Genomic DNA, 19776 nt, shown 5'->3' with positions numbered 1-19776 from the left:
GCTGATCTCAGGAATAGCACAGATCTGCACTGAGCCACTGACTTTCAGAGGTAAATGTTGGCAAAAATAAGGCCAGAAGGATGGATGCAAAAAACATGATGCAACTACATGAATACATTTACTGACCTGCATTTTTGAAAAATATAAGCCTTTTTGCTCTAGGCACATGCTGTGACACCGAGGCCCATTTGTGGTTAGTACTGTGTCAGCAGGTCTTGTCAGGCCTGACATACTCATCACACCTAGCACATTATTGTTATAATCTGTATCTAAAAGGTGGCATGTTAGATATCATTGGAAAACTAAACTCACCGATCATTAAAATTCTTGTCTGATGTATGCACAGGGTGTGTACAAAAAGTCATGAATATGTGCTAGAATTATTTTCTTAAAACGTGTTTGGCAAGCAATGCATAAGCACAGTGCTTCATACAAAGAAAGGTGGATTTACGTCAACATATGTATAAGCAATAAACAGGGCCATCCAACTAACAAGGGGAGGAGATTGCTAAAACAAATTGTTCTTTTCCTGCAAACACCAGCGGGGGAGAAAGAGCATGGAGCTTCTTTCACCACCAGACTCCAATTTGCCTTCCTCACAGCTTGAATAAACTTTACTTTGAGGTATAGTCTTGAGAGAATAATCTATTTTAAAGGTTTACTGGTCTATAAAGATAGAGGTGGGTAACTGAATCTGATAAGCAACTTAATCAACTGATTGTATACAATATTATTATATTATAGAAGTTTATACAGTGAGGTCTTTTCTAAAAGCTACTGACACACTGGTGATTGATGTCATAATGAAATGCCTGTGTTAACACTATAGGAGGAAATATGGATATTTAAATATTATGATGCTTTAAAGCCTGTGACAAAACAGGGAGAAACAGGTTCCCTTCCCGACAGTAAAGAAAGTATCTACCTGTCTTCAATATAAATTAAGCATGGTGGAATCAAGACAATGGAAGCCCTATTTACATACAGGGGCATGGGAAGCCCACAAGAAGGGAAGAACAGCATGAGGTTATCCTGCCTCTTGAAACAAGGTAACTGAGCTTTGGAAGACAGAAGAGAAGGTTACTCTGTGCAGTAACTGAGGTGCTTCGAGATGGTTGTTACTGTGGATGCTCTACTTTACGTGACTCTGCGTGCCTGCGCTTATAATCAGAGGTTTTAGTAGCAGCACCAGATGGGGGTCCCATAATGGAGTGGGGCTCATATTTCAGGGTAAAGGTTGCAAAGATCCTTGAGAAAGTGTTTAGTGGTCAGGTAGGAGAAGATGGAGAACCCGTCCTCTTTATGGTGGAATGCTCTGATTGCCAAGAGGTGTACTCTGATCGAGTTCACGGAGATATCTGATCTGTTAAGTTCCAGTATATAGTCCAGTACCATTGGTAAAGCAGAGAAAGTTGCCATAATTTGTCTATTTCGGCACCATGTATTGATTCTCTTCCATTTGTGTAGGTAAATATGTCGAATAGTAGGTGATCTGCTGTTTAAGAGAATGTCCCTTACCTCCTCCGAACAGGTCATTTCACGGTCTCGGAGCCATGGAGTAACCCTGCCTTCAGGTGGAACCTTGCCGGTGTGAGTGTTGTCTTTTGTTCGTTTATTTGAAGACCTAGAGCTACTGTCTTTAGTGCCTCTTCTCAAGTCGATGCTTTGAATAAGCAATCATCCAAATACGGGAATATTATGGACCCCTTGTTGGCAGAGGTGGGCAGTCACTACCACAAGAACGTTTGAAAATACCAGTGGAGCAGTGGATAATCCAAAAGGAAGTACTTTTCCCAGAACAAACCCGAGAAACCTCCTGTGTGAGGGATGTATCGTTATGTGGAAATGTATGTCCTGGAGGTCAAGGGCCGAAAACCAGTCCCCTCGCTCTAGGGCTGGAATTATCGTTGCTAGCGTGACCATCTTGAATTGCAGGGTCTTAAACTTGTTGAGTCTTAGATCGAGAATGGGCCTCTATACTCCAGTTTTTTTTGAGGGTTAGAAAATAATGGGAGTAGAAACCCTTCCCTCTGTGTTGTGTTGGTACTGGTTCTATTGCGCCCAGGTGTATGAGATGGCTTATCTCTTGCTGTAGTAGAGCAGGGGTCTCAAATACGCAGCCCATGGAGTTGTTTGCTGCGGCCCGCCAAGCTCCCCGCACCTGCACCCGCAGAGTTATTTCCTGCACCTGCAGCCCCCTTTTCCCCCCCAGCACACCGCGTCTCCGCTCCTCTGCCTACCTCCAGGCACTTAGCGCTTTCCAGGAGGCAGGGGGAGGAGTGGGGAGCTGCTCGCTCAGGGGAGGAGGTGGAGAAGAGGTGGGACAGGGATTTGGGGAAGGGGTTGGAAGGGGGCGGGGCCTCATGGAAGGGAGGAGTGGGGGCAGGGCTGGGGGTAGCGGGGGGCGGGAGCTTTTGTACCTTTATATGAAAAGGTGTCGGTGATGCAGCCCTTGGGCCAACGTACTAGTCCTCATGTGGCCCTTGTGGTGATTTGAGTTTGAGATCACTGTAGTAGATGTTCATGAGAAGGGTCCCTGAAGAGGGACGGGGAGGGAGGGTGATTAGGGGGGATGGAGGTAAATTGGATGGAATAACCAGTCTCAATGATTTCTAGTACCCATTTGTTTGACATGATGGTCTGCCAAGCTGGGTGGAATGGGGTCAGACAGTCTCCAAATGGATGGGTAGTTGTGGATGGTTCCAGCATTTGAAAATGTGGGAGGTATCTTGGGTCCTTGACCAAACCCTCAACCCCTGTTGTTGGGACATTGAGGCTCAGAAGGGAGTGGCCTCCTTCTAGTGGGTCTCTACCTCTGTGGGCCATACTGCCTCTGAAGTTGGGAGTAGGGCGCAGATCTTGTTCTTTACACCGAATAATACTTCTCTTGTTTTTAATTTTGGGAAGGTACATAAATGCCCAAGGATCTGAGGGTTGCCTAGGAGTCCTTTAACATACGAAGCAACTCATCTGTCTTGGATGCAAACAGCTTCGGAACCTCGAATGGAAGATCCTCGATGACAAATTGTACCATTTTGGGGAACCCAGTGAGGTGGAGCCAGGAAGCTCGTTGCATTATCAAGGCTGTTTGAGCAAGAAGGTGGCCCTCCGAGATGGTTACGTTTAATTGCTCTTTTTTGTTGTTGGGTAGAAAATAAATAAAATTAAGATATTTTTGAATAATTTGTGTAAATATATTTGGCCATCAATGCTTTGTAATTGGCAATCCCAAATTGTAGTGTTGCTGACGAGTAGACCTTATGTCCAAAAAAGTCTAACCTTTTCCAGTCCGTCATACGGGATGGTTCTGGAGTGATGTTGTCTGCCCCTTTCATTCACGGCCTCTACCACCAAAAGTGAAATCTCTGCAAGCTGCGTGGAAACTTTTTAAAGACACCATAATAGATGCTCAACTTAAATATATACCCCAAATTAAAAAACATAGTAAGAGAACCAAAAAAGAGCCACCATGGCTAAACAACAAAGTAGAATTCCTTGAGGGGGTCAACAAGCATGTGTACAGGGGGTATCCAGTGGATATAGTGTACTTAGATTTTTCAGAAAGCTTTTAACAAGGTCCCTCACCAAAGGCTCTTAAGCAAAGTAATCTGTCATGAGGGAAGGTCTTCTCATGGATCGGTAACTGGTTAAAAGATAGGAAACAAAGGGTAGGAATAAATGGTCAATTTTCAGAATGGAGAGAGGTAAATAGTGGTGTCCCCCAGGGGTCGGTACTGGGATCAGTCCTATTCAACATATTCATAAATGATCTGGAAAAAGGGGTAAACAGTGAGGTGGCAATATTTGCATAGGATACAAAAGTATCCAAGATAGTTAAGTCCCAGGCAGAGTGCAAAGAGCTACAAAAGAATCTCTCAAAACTGGGTGACTGGGCAACAAAATGGCAGATGAAATTCAAGGTTGATAAATGCAAAGTAATGCACATTGGAAAACATAATCCCAACTATATCTATATATATATAAAAAATGATGGGGTCTAAATTAGCTGTGACCACTCAAGAAAAATCTTGGAGTCATTGTGGATAGTTCTCTGAAAACATCCACTCAATGTGCAGTGGCAGTCAAAAAAGCTAACAGAATGTTGGGAATCATTAAGAAAGGGATAGATAATAAGACAGAAAATATCATATTGCCTCTATATAAATCCCTCAAAAAAAGATATATTGGAATTAGAATAGGTTCAGAAAAGGGCAACAAAAATGATTAGGGGTATGGAATGGCTTCCATACGAGGAGAGATTAATAAGACTGGGACTTTTCGGCTTGGAAAAGAAACGACTAAGGGGGGGGATATGATTGAGGTCTATAAAATCATGACTGGTGTGGAGAAAGTAAACAAGGACATGTTATTTACTCTTCCTCCTAACACAAGAATAAATTTAATTAATAGGCAGCAGGTTTAAAACAAATAAAAGGAAGTATTTCTTCACACAACGCAGTCAACCTGTGGAACTCCTTGCCAGGGGATGTTGTAAAGGCCAAGACTGTAACAGGGTTCAAAAAAGAACTAGATAAATTCTTGGAGGATAGGTCCATCAATGGCTATTAGCCAGGCTGGGCAGGGATGGTGTCCCTAACCTCTCTTTGCCAGAATCTGGGAATGGACGACAGGGGATGGATCACACTTGATGATTTCCTGTTCTGTTCATTCCCTCTGGGGCACCCGGCATTGGCCACTGTTGGAAGACAGGATACTGGGCTAGATGGACCTTCGGTCTGACCCATTATGGCCGTTCTTATGTTCTTAAGGCCACTCTGGTAGAAATGGCACGGGCAGTGGCATCCATGGGTGCCTGCACCAGTCTTGTTCCTTAAAGACTGGTACAGGTCCTGAGTGATATTTATGGTGTTCTGGTGGATCTGGTCTAATAGGTGCGTGGATAGGCGAGGAGTGATGGGAGGAGTAGATTTCACCTTCATCCTCATCACTAGATAAAGGAGGAACTGATCTGAGTGGTGTAGTAAGATGGCTCAGTACCAAGCGTTCTGGAGTGAGGTGGCTACCAAGGAGTGGAGATTCTGGTTGTGAGGAGACCAAAAGATCTTTGTGGTGGAGAAACAGTTGCCGTACTAAGAGCATTGGTGGGGTTGGTGGTACTGATGCCTTTCGTGCGCTATGCACTGCAGAGGCAGAAGGTGGTGCCATAGTCTGTAGCGTTGTCAAGATGCTTGGTGTTGCATGTTTGAGCGGCTCCGACAGTACCAAGGCAGGGATTGTAGGTCTCCTCTTACTGCCTTTTTCCGAGCCAGCCTATTTAGGGTCTTTTGCTTGTGAGATACCCATGGTACCAGATGGTTCCACTATCTCAGAGATGGAAGGTCTCCGTGCAGTTGGTACCAACGGGATCTATCAAGTCAGGGAACACCGCTTTTTGGCAAATTCCCAAGGAGGGGAGGTCAAAACCTGCTTCTTTGCTGCCTTCTCGGCAGAATGCTCCTTCCCCAGAGAGCGTGGAAGAGAACCTCTGTCAGATGCCACCATAGGAAACCACTGCCCCGGAAGGGTCTGTGATCCCGGATCAGATGTGTAGCGTAAAGACTTCTCCATCATGAGAAGTTTTAGCTGCAAGTCTCTCGTCTTCCTGGCACAGGGTTTCAAGTTGTGGCAGTGGGTGCACTTTTGAGGTGTTTCTCACCGAGGCAACAGACAGGCTGTGAGTGCCCATCAGAGACCAGGATTGAGGAGTCGCTAGTCAGGCAATGTTTAAAACCTGGGAAGCCGGGCATGCCCCTCAAAGTAGGGTTTCTCCCATGATGGAGGGTAACTATGTTACACTAAAGGGTGTCCTAACAACTGAAACTTAAATTCCTACGATAAGAAAAAAAGGTTTTTTTTTTTTTTTTAAGAAAACAAACAGGGAAGGGTAAGTAACTATTGACTAACTACTAACCAACTAATTTTGTAAAGTTAAAACTAGAGAAAGCTAAAGTACAGAAGTGCTGCAGTGCGCCATCAAACCGAGGGCAGTAGAGAAGGAACTGAGTGGGGTTGGTCGCACAGCGCTTTGTAACTGCCTGAGGTGGCGCAAGATAGGAACAGTGCATGTGCGACTCAACCAGGCACTGCTGCTAAAAATCTCTGATTACAAGCGTAGAGGTGCAGAGTCACCTAAAGTGGAGCACCCACAGGGACACTCCTTGAAGCAGCGGCCATCTTTGGTACCCATCACTAGACAGACACAAGGGAACAAAGCTCTTGCAAGCTGAGAAAGAGGAGACCTTCAACCAAGGGGGAAGGGGGTTTGAAGTCTCTGAAAACTGAATATAGGTGAGAAATCTGCTTAGGAAATGATCTTTCACCTAGGAAGACAAGGGAAGCCAGCACCTTGTACTTCTGTGGAAAGTCCTGTCTGAGGGAAAGTCAGCCATGACTGAGAAGAAGGAAGATTGTTGAGAGAAACCATCTTGAACAAAGTCTGTACCTCGCAAGATTAAGTTTTAGACTTTTAGAGGTGTGTTTTCACTTTTACTTGCTTGTAACCATCTCTACTTTTATTCCTTTTAGTTGGCACCACTTACTATCTCCATAAATTTGTTTTATTTTTACTATAAACCAACTCAGTGCTGTGTTTGAAGGAAAGGGTGTATTTACCGCAGTTAAGTTAATAAGTTGTGATCTGCATTTGTCTCTTTAAGGAACAAGCTAACCTTATTATTCCTCTGAACTGTCCAGCAGAGGCCTGGACATTGCAGAACACACAGTTTTGGGACAATCAGGGACTGGGAGTGTGTTGGAGTATTTTGCTGGTTGTAACTAAGATTGGTAGAAGCGAGAGTGGGGCTGTAGACAGGCTGCTAGGGTCTGAGTTGCTGAACTATAGCATAGCACACAGACACTCAGTGTGTGAGCTGCATGCTTGTTGGTGACTGTGAGCGTCCCAGGCTGGGAACTACTGTACCAAGGCACCGTGAGGCCCTCAGGGTTACCGGGTAAGGGGTGACAACCTCTCACTGGTCTGGATTGCACCCTGAACCCCATGGACACACACACATTTCAAGTAAAATACCATCATCAAAATATGAATACCCCTCAGCCTCTCCTTCCTAACCTTGATCGATCAGTCCATCAGCCCTCACAGAGAGAGCGCCAATCACAACATGTCATTCGTGTTGTTCTAGCCAGGCCTTCAGCCACCCACTGGCCAGGTTGTCAGTGGCACCTTCCTAACCAGCTTCATTTAACCCACCCCTCCTAAATTGCTCTCTTCTTGAAAGCCTGGAAAAACAGACAGGGGCTGCTGAGTGGCTGGAAGGTTAACAGTTCCTGTGCTCAGATCACGTTTCCCACCCTGGAGTAAATCAGGTGCAAAGACACACCCTTAGCTCAAACTTCTGACTTAAGGTGGTTATACCTTCACATACACTTGATCTGAATCACGTCCTTGGTGTTTCATTTTATACAATGCTAGCATAGTTCAGAGGCCTCAAAATCCATTTCCACTTGACACAATTTATTATTTGTTTGTACTGCCAACGTACTTAAGAGCCCAGTGATGGACGAGGACCCTTTGCGCTAGGTGCTGTACAAACTGAACAAAAAGATGGCCTCTCCATCCTCCCCCAAACAGCGCACAATCTAAGAATAAGACAACAAACAAGAGATGGATATTGACAGACAGCAAGGGAGTGCAAGAAAACAATCAAACAGGGAATTTGCGTTATTTCTTTATAGAAAGCGTACCTGTTCTATTCAGCCCAGAGATCAGGTGGGCTCCTCCCTTGTTCAGGTGCAGCTGGGAATTTAGCTGGCTGGATGAACCCTCCGAGAATGTTGTTTTCTGCAGACACTGCTTTTCCCCTATTAAATTAAACTAGTCAGCTAACAGTGAACGTCTAAGCTCCCCAGCCTTCAGAAGGTATGTGGAAAGCTGTTCATAGAGCCATCAGAAACCTGGAATTTCCTAGCATCTCTCTCCTCAAGCACTACACCTGGAAACCACATGGTGCATTTTTTTGGTGAAGAGAGGACCAGGAGAATGAATATCAAACCCGCCTCCCCCCAACTCCTCCACGATCCCATCCTTCTGCAGTCACAAAGCTTTCCTGGGTTTCAGGATGACAAATAAAATACACACGGTTTGGCTAACTGTAACGAAAAACATCACACAGCAGGCATTGCCTTATACTGCAGTGTCTCATACTCAGAAGAACAAACCCCGTCTCTCCATAACCCCCTCCAGATTGACAGGATTTGTGTTTCAGCCTTCAGGTTAATTAATTTTCAGTTTAAAAAAAAGTTATTCACACACACACACTCCCCCCCATACCTTCTATATCTCATGAAGGGATACAGCTTACACAGTCATGGAAATCAGCTGATGCAGATTTGCTATCAATACTTTTGAGCTGATGGAAAACATCTACTAAAGCACTCAGCTATGTGTGCCTCACCTGCCTTCTTGGCCAACATCTCTCTTTCCTCTCGCAGGAGGCTGTGTTCAGGTTTGTAGCCACAGCCCACTCCAGTCAGACTACAGCATGCTTCGTCAAACTGCTTTTTATGCTGAGGTCGAACAAACTGGTAAAATTCTTTCATTAAAGAAAGAGGAAAGAAGGTCACACATGAAGTTTATACATCCCAACACACAGAAAATTCCAGACACCTGCTGCTGGCAGGACTTGCAGTTCAGACAGCAGGTAAAATTTTCAATCTGATTTAGGAGCCTAAGAGACAAGGTGAGTGAGGTAACATTTTTTGTTGGACCAACTTCTGTTGGTGAGAGAGAGAAGTTTTGGAGCCGTATAAAGCACGCAAGTTCCATTCTCAAAAGTGACTGAGGCATTTAAGAGACCAAGTCCATTTACTCTCAATGAAATCCAGGCTCTTAAGTGCCTAACTCACTTTTGAAATGGGACTTTGGTGCTTTTGAAAATTTTACCCTATGTCCTCCCCATCCCACCCCCAGGGCACAGGCTTAGAGCTGTTACTGCCTCCTGGTGACAGATTGGGGAGGGAGAGCCCAGACTTGGGCTCTTCTCCCACTCTCAGTCCCTCAACAGGTGGAGGCAGCAGGGATAGGGGGCTCGGGCTGTCCTCTCTCACTCCCAATCCCTCACCAAGAGACAGCAACTGGACTCCCAGCTGTCAGCCCCAGCAGTGGGACTCACAGCAGGAGCTCTGCCTCCTGAGGCCTGGTGCTGATGGCCCAGAGCCCAGCCGCTGCCTTCTGGTGAGGGACTGGGGGGGGGAAAGGAGCCCCCCGCAGGCTGACAGCAGGACTAGAGCAGAAATGTGAAATAATCACAGCTGTGAAACTAATAAGAATGTCAATTTCACTGCTGGCTTCCTGCTGTGAAACTGAGCCCCCCAAAGGCTCACAGCTGGGGCTGCCAGCACTGGGGGGCTAACAGCTGTAATCCCACACCAGGCTGACCACTTGGGCTGTAGGTGTAGGAGTCGCAGTTGTGATCTCCGTGCCTACAGCTGAGGCAGTCAGCCCCAGGGATGCTGGGCTCCAGCTGTCAGTGTCCCACAATGCCCCTCTTCAGTCAGTGTAAGCTCTCCTGGTGAGGACATGGACTGCTGACAGAAGGAGCATGTATGAACATGAACTATTTTTTAACTACTGCTGTGACTGTACGTTGACTTAAGTTGACTTAATTTTATAGAGTGTACAAGCCCTAAGGCAGAGAGAAGGGTTAAGTCACATGCTCATGATCATACAAGTCATCAGCAGACTGGGGAATAAAACCTAGGTTTCCAACGCATAGTCCTGTGCCCTCCATTGCCTCCCTGACTAATCATGATGTTAGGAAAGTAAAAGAGCACAGGTTGGAGACTCCCTTAGCCCAGTCATTTGTTCCCCTATTTCTAATTTAAAAAATAGTGAAGTGTGGGGGACATGAATGAACTATTAGTTAGGAAATCAAAAGATGAAAAACCTGAGATTTACTGTAACACTAACTATTCCTATTGTGTTGGAAAAGGTTATTGGTATTTGGAGAAAAGCGAGTGTAAGTAACAACAACAGTCAGAATCAGCTGATAAGTGTTTTGGATTTAAAAAAATATTTTGTCCAAAGGAAAAGAACCACAAAAACAAATAACTCCCTAGAGCATATGAGGAAGATGTAAACATTGTCGACTCAGAAATGTAAAGCACCAGAATTTTTAAAAAATCCCCAGAAGACCTCTCTTGCATCTTCCCAGAGCAGATTCTGCCTCTCATCATCATCTCAAACACACATTCCTTCTAAACCACTAATATTTGCTTTCAATTGACCTAAACTAGTAACTTCTCTTATCCACAGCAACAGCTAAGAAATCAAAGTTTCATAATGCTTAAAAATATATTGATACCAACTCTCATTTTGAGACATTAATAACAATTCAGGGCATGTTCTAGAACAATACAACATCATTTCTCCTGGGCTGCCAGGACTCATGGGCTTCATCCTTGTGCTATGCTGCAGGTGTGTTACGATGCTATTATAATGTATGATATATCAACATGGGGCACTGCATATTAAAACCAAATGCCAGTACAGGATTGATTGGCATTCAGCAGTGAGCCATGCTGGTCAGCTCACCAGTCTTCCTTTCCAGCTCCCTTTTCACAGTAGCTGCCCATATCATTTACTCACTACACAACCAGTCAGGCCCCTCCCATTCCTATTTTAAAAACTGATAAATAAGATCAGTAAAAAAAAACCATGGAAATTCCAACACAAAAAACTTCAACATAGAATTAAGGTAGCTCAGGTCCACTTCCTATCAACACAATCATCAAAAGTCAAGAAAATCATGTTAAACCAAAATTACTATCTATGCTAACCTCACAGTAACCTGCTTTACACATCCAATCACCATCATTACCCAAAAAGAGACAGTCTCCACAGCTCTAAAGTAACGTCACTTTCAGTTCTAACATCAAACCATCCCAATGCACACAATCAATTTCTCACAATCACAGTCTTAATTCAACCATAGATTTGGATTAAGATAATATTTCCTATCGATATTAAAGTCTATACATGTATTAGCTGTGCATGAAAAGCATAAATTCCCTAACAATGTACAACTGTTTATTTTATTTCATGTAACCATAAGGCCTGTTTTAATATAGAAGCTAACTTTTAATGGCTAGGTTGATTAATGTTTGCACAGTGCTTTGAAAATGTAAAGCCCTAAATAAATGCTAAGGATTATTAATGAATTTTTCTGCATTGTACTTGACACAGAAGGGCTTGCTTTGGGACAAGATGCCAAGGAAAAAAGCTGTGTCCCATAGGATACATTCAGGGAGATCACCATACCTCGCAGCAGGATATGCTTTTTCTGGTCCTCCATGAAAAGAGAGCTCATTTGCGATAACATGGCATTGAAGTCATCGGTCCTCTTGTATTGCTGCAGAGCCTTTGAGAAGAGATCATAGTGTAGCTGGCTCAGGGCTTGCTTCACTGTTGCAATGAACAATGTGGCTCTGGTCTTCTTTGGCTCAGCAGGGTCTGCTACTTTGTCAGCTTGCTGCAAAAAGGCCACCCAGGTTTTTTGGTAAATGGGATGCATTGGAGAGATTAATTGAAATGGGAATAAGTAATCCCATGAACTTTGTTTCAACACACAGCACCTCAATTAGATGCAAAGCAGTCATCAATAAAGTTGACATCAGTTAACTACAAAGCACAGAATCATAATGTAATGCTTCTTAGTGACTAACATCCTGTTAACTCCATTATAAACAATGGCAGTTGCTCAGAAACGTGCATTACCAATGCACCATCTCCTGATAAACAAGTTTCAGTGCTGCAGGAGGGAACACAAACCCAATTGTGTCCAGCTGCTGGAAATTCACAGCTCCCTGGAAGAATTTAGCCATCCTCTGTGTATGTACAGCATGGGTTCCATGAACCAGATGGAGTTGAGCTCATCTTGGTTACTTTAGGACGGACACACACACACACACACGCACGCCAGCCAAAAACAGTTATTTTGGAAGATGAAGTTCTCCCAAAGGCCCCTCATTGAATACTGGGATGATCCTTCTCTGCCCTCCTCCAGTGCTCCAGCCAGGGAGCAGGGTCGGGGGCCGCTCCACACAGCTCCCGGAAGCAGTGGCATGGCCCCACTCCGGCTCCTATGCATAGGGGAAGCCCGGGCGCTCCACTCTGCACACTGCCCCCGCAGCTCCCATTGGCCAAGAACCATGTCCAATGGGAGCTGCGGGGTGGTGCCTGCGGACGGGGTGGTGCGCAGAGCCACCTGGTTGTGCCTCCCCGTAGGAGCCAGAGAAGGGACATGCTGCTGCCTCTGGGAGCCACTTGAGGTAAGCGCTGCCTGGAGCCTGCCCCCACTCTCCAAACCCCTGCCCCAGCCCTTATCCTCCAAACCCCTTGATCCCAGCCTGGAGCCCCCTCCCGCACCCCAAACCCCTCACCCCCTGAACTCATTTCTGGCCCCACCCCAGAGCCCGCACCCCCAACCAGAGCCCTCACCCCCTCCGACACTCCAACCCTAATTTTGTGAGCATTCATGGCCCGCCATACAATTTCTATTCTCAGATGTGGCCCTCCGGCCAAAAGTTTTCCCACGCCTGGTTTAATGCTTGGCCACTGTAACTCCAGAATGGAAGCAGGAATTTCAGGAGACAGGCTTGTACAGTGCAACACAGTAGGGATTTTCCTAAGGATATAACTTATATTGCTGTTATTCTATGATAGCAGCTGTGTTAACTGGGTCTGAATCATAGGGTGCTCATAAATCAGAACAGAATGCCTGTGGTATATTTTAATACACCCCTTCCTCATAAGCCTTTTCCTATGGGTATATCCCTGAGGGCAACAAATGGTGACTCCTTGGGGAATTCCAATACCTGTGTGTGCAACCATTTCCCAGACTCTTATTATATAGGCTCCTAGGACACTCATCCCTGTAACATCTGGGGTCATTCACATAAATTTAGATGTTCACCTGTTCCCTCCCTCAAGGAAGAGGAACAAAAACTCTTATCCCCTTCCTTACAGATTACTGCTGTCTGCTTTAGAGGAACTGAACTCTGGGTGGATTGCTTTCTAGGGCAGGCAGGCAGCCAGGTCCATTGCACAACTCTGTTCTTAGGAGAAGGCCTGCCAAAAGAGATGAGTCTTGAATCACACCTTGAGGGCTACAAGACTGATGCAGCATGATCTAGGTGCCAGTGAATTCCACCGCTGAGGGCCCTCTGTTGAAAGCAACCTGCTCCCATTCCTGTTTGAGCCTGGATTTTGTCAGGCTCAGTGTCCCTGAGGACAACTGCCATGGTGGGATGTGGAGCAACAGGTGGTCATTTCAACTGTTCGTTCCTAATCCATTTCAGGCTTTGAAGATAAACATCGGTATCTTGAAACAGCTCCAGAAGCATACGCAGTCTGTTGCCTGGTACACACTAACCCCCCCACTTCGGACTAAGGTACGCAAATTCAGCTACGTTAAAGTACCTTAGTCTGAACTTACCGCGGGTCCAGACGTGGCAGGGAGGCTCCCCCGTCGATGCCGCGTACTCCTCTCGCCGAGCTGGAGTACCGCCGTCGACGGCGAGCACTTCCGGGATTGATCCGGGATTGATTTATCGCGTCTTAACCAGACGCGATAAATCGATCCCAGAACATCGATTGCCTGCCGCCAGACCCAGAGGTAAGTGTAGACGTACCCTGTGTGTAGTGCTCATATCAGTTTGTCCTACCTTGCAGGCAGAGAGCTGCAGGATGAACCTACCATCGTTTGAGTCATCTTCAGAGTGCACTGCAATAGCTCAGCCCTGAGGTGACAAAAGCATGGCTCGCTGTGGCTAAGCCTATCTCTGAAGTTAGCATGTAATCTGTCTCCCAGTCACAGCTGGTCATGGCTGCGATCTGAGCCTCCATGAGCAGTGAAAAGAACTGAGAGGTTGCATGCCATCTTGTAATGGGAGAGATGATGTTCTCCATGAAATGGGCAGACGCAGCTCCAGGAAGAGCCTCAAAATACTTCACCCTTTCTACTGGCATTAACTATCCTCAATTGAGCCCAGTAGTGTCTACACTGGATAAGGAGACAAAGCTAGGTGTCAGCAGTATATCAATGGCACTTCAGTACCATTTGTCATGGAGTCCCCGGGCGATGCTCTGGAACTGCTCCCCACAAAGCCAGTCAGGACTTTGGGGAGCCTCCTCTCTCTTGGAGGAGACTGTCTTCAGGGCAAGAAGCTTACACGGCTTCACCTTCCTGGTTCTCTCCTTGGAGCATTCAGTATATGCCCCTCCATGTGCTTCCCACAGCGAGTCCGCCCAGGCAGGGTCCTGGGGAAGCCAGAGGGTCCTGCATGCACCCCCACTTCGCAGTCAGACGTGATTCTCAGCCAGCCAGAGAAACAAAGGTTTATTAGATGACAGGAACACGGTCTAAAACAGAGCCTGTAGGTACAGCGAACAGGACCCCTCAGCCAGGTCCATTCTGGGGCCCAGCAAACCAGATAACCCCGTCTGCTCTCACTTCTCGTCCCCAGCCAGCTCCCAACTGAAACCCTCTCCAGCCCCTCCTTTCTGGCCTTTGTCTCTTTCCCGGGCCAGGTCACCTGATCTCTTTGTTCACCTTTAGCTATCCCGTTGCAAGGGGGGAAGGGCCCTGGCCATTTGTTGCTAGGAGACAGATTGTCAGCCATTTATGCACACTAGAGACTTAAGAAATGCATAGGGGAAACTGAGGCACCCACACAGTATTCAGAGGAAACATTAAGAACAGTCCCACTCCGTCACACCATCAACCTTAATTCAGCCCCCGCCGTGAATATGCATTATAATGCAGTCTTTAATTACGTGATAGCCGCCTCATTCACCACATGCCTTTCAAATGTCTGCACAAAAGAGGTAGAGGTCCTACAGACAACAGTCACCTTCTCTACACAACCCTGATTCATTCCCAGAGCACTGTCAATCCCTGTGCATTAAATGAGGTAGGAATCCTGTGAAAAAAAAATACTATGTGATTATGTAATTAAAGAATGTATAGTATAAAGCATCTATGCAAGAGGGTCTAATTCAGATTTCACAAGCAACCTCAATGCGGGCATTCCTTACCAACTGATTGCTTGACTTTGAAACCTTAATGTTAATTTAATGTGGCTTTTATATGTAATTTCCTGTTTTTTTTTAAACTTAAATTGAAAACAAAACCAAAAATTCCACCATATAGAATCACACTGACTCACACACGAGTCAACAGCAGAGTTAGAATCTTTAGACCCATAGCGCAGTCCTCTACCACTCAAGCTAATTGAAATAACTAGTAGCAGAAGCCGGCTAATATCTTCTATGGGGACATGTCTCTGGAGGGGGAAGGAGACACACTTTGCCAGTAAGTTTCACAGCTAGTTGCCAGACAGTAAAGGAATGATGAATCTCAGCAATAATGGGTTCAGTTCCAGGTTTGGTAGGGGATTGTGCTCTAGAGATAAGAAACCCTTCTGCCCCGGTCCCCTCAGCCTTTCCCTGTCCTCCTCTTCTCCTATTCCCCCTTCCCCAGTAACTGCCTCTGTACCTCGATGCTATTTCCTCTCCTGCAGGTCCTGGATGTCAACAACCTTGCTCCTATACTTCCCCACACACTCAGCTCCTGTTCTTTCCATCCTGCTCCCCACTCTCCCCTCCTTCCCCATCTGCTCTTATCATTCCTCACCTCTCCTGGGGCTCCCGCTCCTAATTCCCTTCCACCCAGGCTCCTGCCCTTGTCCCCTAGCTCTGCATCTCTTCCAACTTGTTCCTTTGTTCTTCACTACTCTGCATCCGAGTCAGGCTGTTTCTGCTAGGGTGCCAGTAGGGAAAGCAACACTGAGAACAAAGGAAAGACATCTTAGTTCCTATGCCTTGCAGCACAAAGAGTCCCTGCTAGGAGCAGCTGCAGGGAAAGTCCTGCTCAGTCTCTGTTGCCCTGTGGGGATGGTAGATGCACCATCTGGTCAGCACATAGAATCTGTGAGGAGCTGGAACCATTTTAATATGGCTAAATGTAGACGTGGACATCTGGGAACAAAGAATGTAGGTCATATTTACAGGATAGGGGACACTATCATGGGAAACAGTGACTAAAAAAAAGATTTGGGGGTCGTGGTGGCTAATCAGCTGCACATGAGCTTCCAGCATGATGCAGTGGCCAAAAAGGCTAATGTGATCCTTGGATACACAAACAGGGGTAGAAGTAGAGAGGTTATTTCACCTCTCTATTTGGCACTGGTGTGACTGAAGCTGGAATCCTGTGTCCAGTTCTGGTGCCCACAATTCAGGAATGATGTCCCTAGCCTCTTTTTGCCAGAAGTTGGGAATGGGCAACAGGGGATGGATCACTTGATGACTCCCTGTTCTGTTCATTCCCTCTGAAGCACCTGGCATTGGCCACTATCTGAAGACAGGATACTGGGCTAGATGGACCTTTGGTCTGACCCAGTGTGGCCGTTCTTATGATATTGATAAATTGGAGAGGGTTTAAAAAAGAGCCATGTGAATGATTAAAGGATTAGAAAACATGCCTTTCGTGATAGACTCCAGGAGTTTAATTTATTTATCTTAACAAAGAAAAGGTTACGGGGTAACTTGATTATAAGTCTATAGACTTATAAGTCTATAAGTACCTACATGGGGAACAAATAGAGCTGTTAAGCGATTAAAAAAATTAATCGCGATTAATCGCACGATTAACAGTGCTGTTCAACAATAGAATACCATTTATTTAAATATTTTTTGATGTTTTCTACATTTTCAAGTATATTGATTTCTTTTACAACAGAATACGAAGTGTACGGAGCTCAACTTATTTATTTTTGATTACAAATGTTTGCACAGTAAAAAACAAACAAACACAAAATAGTATTTTTCAATTCACCTAATAAAAGTACTGTAGTGCAACTGCTTTATCATGAAAGTGAACTTACAAATGTAGAATTATATACAAAAAAATAACTGAATTTAAAAATAAAACAATGTAAAACTTTAGAGCCTACAAGTCCACTCAGTCATATTTCAGCCAATCGCTCAGACAAAAGTTTGGTTACAATTTGCAGGAGATAATGCTGTCCACTTTTTGTTTACAATGTCACCTGAAAGTGAGAAGAGGCGTTCACATAGCACTGTTGTAGCCGGCATTGCAAGATATTTACGTGCCAGATGTGCTAAAGATTCATATGTCCCTTCATGCTTCAACCACCATTCTGGAGGACATGCATCCACACTGATGATGGGTTCTGCTTTGGATAACGATCCAAAGCAGAGTGGACCAACACGTGTTCATTTTCATCATCTAACAAAGATACTACCAGCAGAAGGTTGATTTTCTTTTTTGGTGGTTCAGGTTCTGTAGTTTCCGCATCTGAGTGTTGCTCTTTTAAGACTTCTGAAAGCATGCGCCACACCTCATCCCTCTCAGATTTTGGACAGCCCTTCAGATTCTTAAACCTTGGGTCATTCTGTAGCTATCTTTAGAAATCTCACATTGGTACCTTCTTTGCGTTTTGTCAAATCTGCAGTGACAGTGTTCTTAAAATGAACATGCACTGGGTTATCATCTGAGACTGCTACAACATGAAATATATGGCAGAATGCAGGTAAAACAGAACAGGAGACATACAAGTCTCCCCCAAGGAGTTCAGTCACAAATTTTTTTAATGAGCATCATCAACATGTCCTCTGGAATGGTGGCCAGAGCATGAAGGGGCATATGAATAGTTAGCATATCTGGCACGTAAATACCTTGCAACGCCGTCTACAAAAGTGCCATGTGAATGCCTGTTCTCACTTTCAGGTGATGACGTAAATAAGAAACAGGCAGCAGTATCTCCCGTATATGTAAACAAACCTGTTTGTCTTAGCGATTGGCTGAACTAGCAGTAGGACTGAGTGGACTTGTAGGCTCTAAAGTTTTACATTGTTTTGTTTTTGAATGCAGTTATGGAATAAAAAAACTTCTACATTTGTAAATTACACTTTCACAATAAAGGGATTGCACTATAGTACTTGTATGAGGTGAACTGGAAAATACCAATTCTTTTGTTTATCATTTTTACAGTGCAAATATTTGTAATAAAAAATAATATAAAGTGAGCACTGTACACTTTGTATTCGGTGTTGTAATTGAACTCAAGATATTTGAAAATGTAGAAAAACATCAAAAAATATTTAATAAATGTCAGTTGGTATTCTATTGTTTAACAGTGCGATTAATTGCAATTAATTTTTTTAACCGCAATTAATTTTTTAAAATAATCGCATGAGTTAACTGTGATTAATCAACAGCCCTAGGAACAAATATTTAATAATGGGCTCTTCAAAGTTAGCAGAAAAAGGTATAACACGATCCAGTGGCTGGAAGCTGAAGTTAGACAAATCCAGACAGGAAATAAGGCATAATTTTTTATCTATGAGAATAATTAGCTATGGGAACAATTTACCAGGGGTCATGGTGGATTCTCCATCACTGACCATTTTTAAATCAAGATTGGATATTTTTCTAAAGCATCTGCTCTAGGAATTATTTGGTGAAATTCTACAGCCAGTGCTACATAGGAAGTAAGACTAGATGATCACAATGGTCATTATTGGCCTTAGACTCTATGAGCATGCTCAATGCAGACAGAATCTTCAGAAAATTTAGCTGACAAACCAACCTCTACTGAACTTGTGCAAACTCCGATTTTTCAGGTGCTTATAACTTGTCCAAATTTGGACATATTTTCATAGGAATGGAAAGGCACATCTCTAACTCTTGGGAGACATCCCTGCCAAATTTCAAGTCCCTGCTCCAAAGCCTGAAGGTGCTAGAGCTTTTTTCTTCAATGGTTGTAAGATTTTGGTTTTTTACATGGGCAAAACAACTTATTTTCCCCTAATCTAATTTTTGGAAATGGGTGGACCACTGTAGCTGAAAATTCTCCCAAAAATTCAATCTGAGTCAGACACTCATCATGGACATTTTCTGGTTTAAGTTTGGCCAAGACATAAGAAAACTGGAAATAGGGTCTTATACTGGAAACTGTTGGGCAACTTTAACTACAGATGTTGCTACATGCACCGCCTATAAAATATGTAAGATATCTGGTACAGCCTTTTTATCTCAGATAAACTGTTCAATACAAACATACCAGATTGCTGACTATTTTTATTTTCTTTCTTCCTCCTTTCTGCTCATCTGTTAACCTCTTCTCGTACTGAAGGGAGAGTGTTGATAAACGTTTTGCCTGTAAGGACAGCATTAAAAGGCTTTAGTTTATTTTGTTCCTGTCCCCTCCCCTTCTTGTCATTTTCTGTAATAAAGGTAGTTAATCCCCCACAGTGACATCACTCCAAGGAGACAAAGCAAATCATGACAAACTGTCAATGAAGCACATAAATTTGGGTTTCTGGAAAGGCACTCGCCTACTGGATGATTCAGAAGACAGTGAATGAAGCAGAGGAACAAAGAAATAAGATATGGGGCAGTTCAGAGAGGAAGAACACATTCATTTGAATGTGTGGAATGGCCTAACTAGAAAATGATGTTGGCATTACAGTGGGTGAGTGAGGCAGAGGCCACTCTTTTGTTCCTTCCTACTTCCTCCAGAGATCCTCGTATCAAAGAACTATAGAAATTAGAGATAAACCTAACCTGTGGAGATTGCTCTCTGTAAGGCAACCTTATTTTTTATTTTGAAAGGACCATCGTATGCAAAACGAATTCAAAATATTCCCTGTATAGACATCTTTTACAATGCAGAGAGAGAACTGGACAACTCGCTGACAAAGCACTGCAAAAGTTCACATCAAGAGAAACTGTGTTC

At 44.4% G+C, this 19776-nt stretch overlaps 1 protein-coding gene across 15 annotated transcripts in view; it reads right to left on the bottom strand.

The window, feature by feature from the left end:
- Nucleotides 1-19776, bottom strand: part of RTEL1 (regulator of telomere elongation helicase 1) — a 106271-nt gene that overhangs the window by 11528 nt on the left and 74967 nt on the right. For all 15 annotated transcript variants that reach the window (XR_008446750.1, XM_054045005.1, XM_054044997.1 and 12 more), the window contains 4 exons: nucleotides 19102-19197; nucleotides 11276-11486; nucleotides 8412-8549; nucleotides 7702-7818 (listed from right to left, as the gene is read on the bottom strand). Coding sequence is in view for 14 of the 15 variants with exons in the window: in XM_054045005.1 (XP_053900980.1) it covers nucleotides 7702-7818; nucleotides 8412-8549; nucleotides 11276-11486; nucleotides 19102-19197 (562 nt within the window). In the remaining variant the exon portion in view is untranslated. The remainder of the gene's footprint in view (nucleotides 1-7701; nucleotides 7819-8411; nucleotides 8550-11275; nucleotides 11487-19101; nucleotides 19198-19776) is intronic.

This window comes from Malaclemys terrapin, chromosome 12, assembly GCF_027887155.1.
Source record: "Malaclemys terrapin pileata isolate rMalTer1 chromosome 12, rMalTer1.hap1, whole genome shotgun sequence".
Taxonomy (NCBI): domain Eukaryota; kingdom Metazoa; phylum Chordata; order Testudines; family Emydidae; genus Malaclemys; species Malaclemys terrapin.
This window is presented reverse-complemented; position numbering and strand designations above follow the sequence as displayed.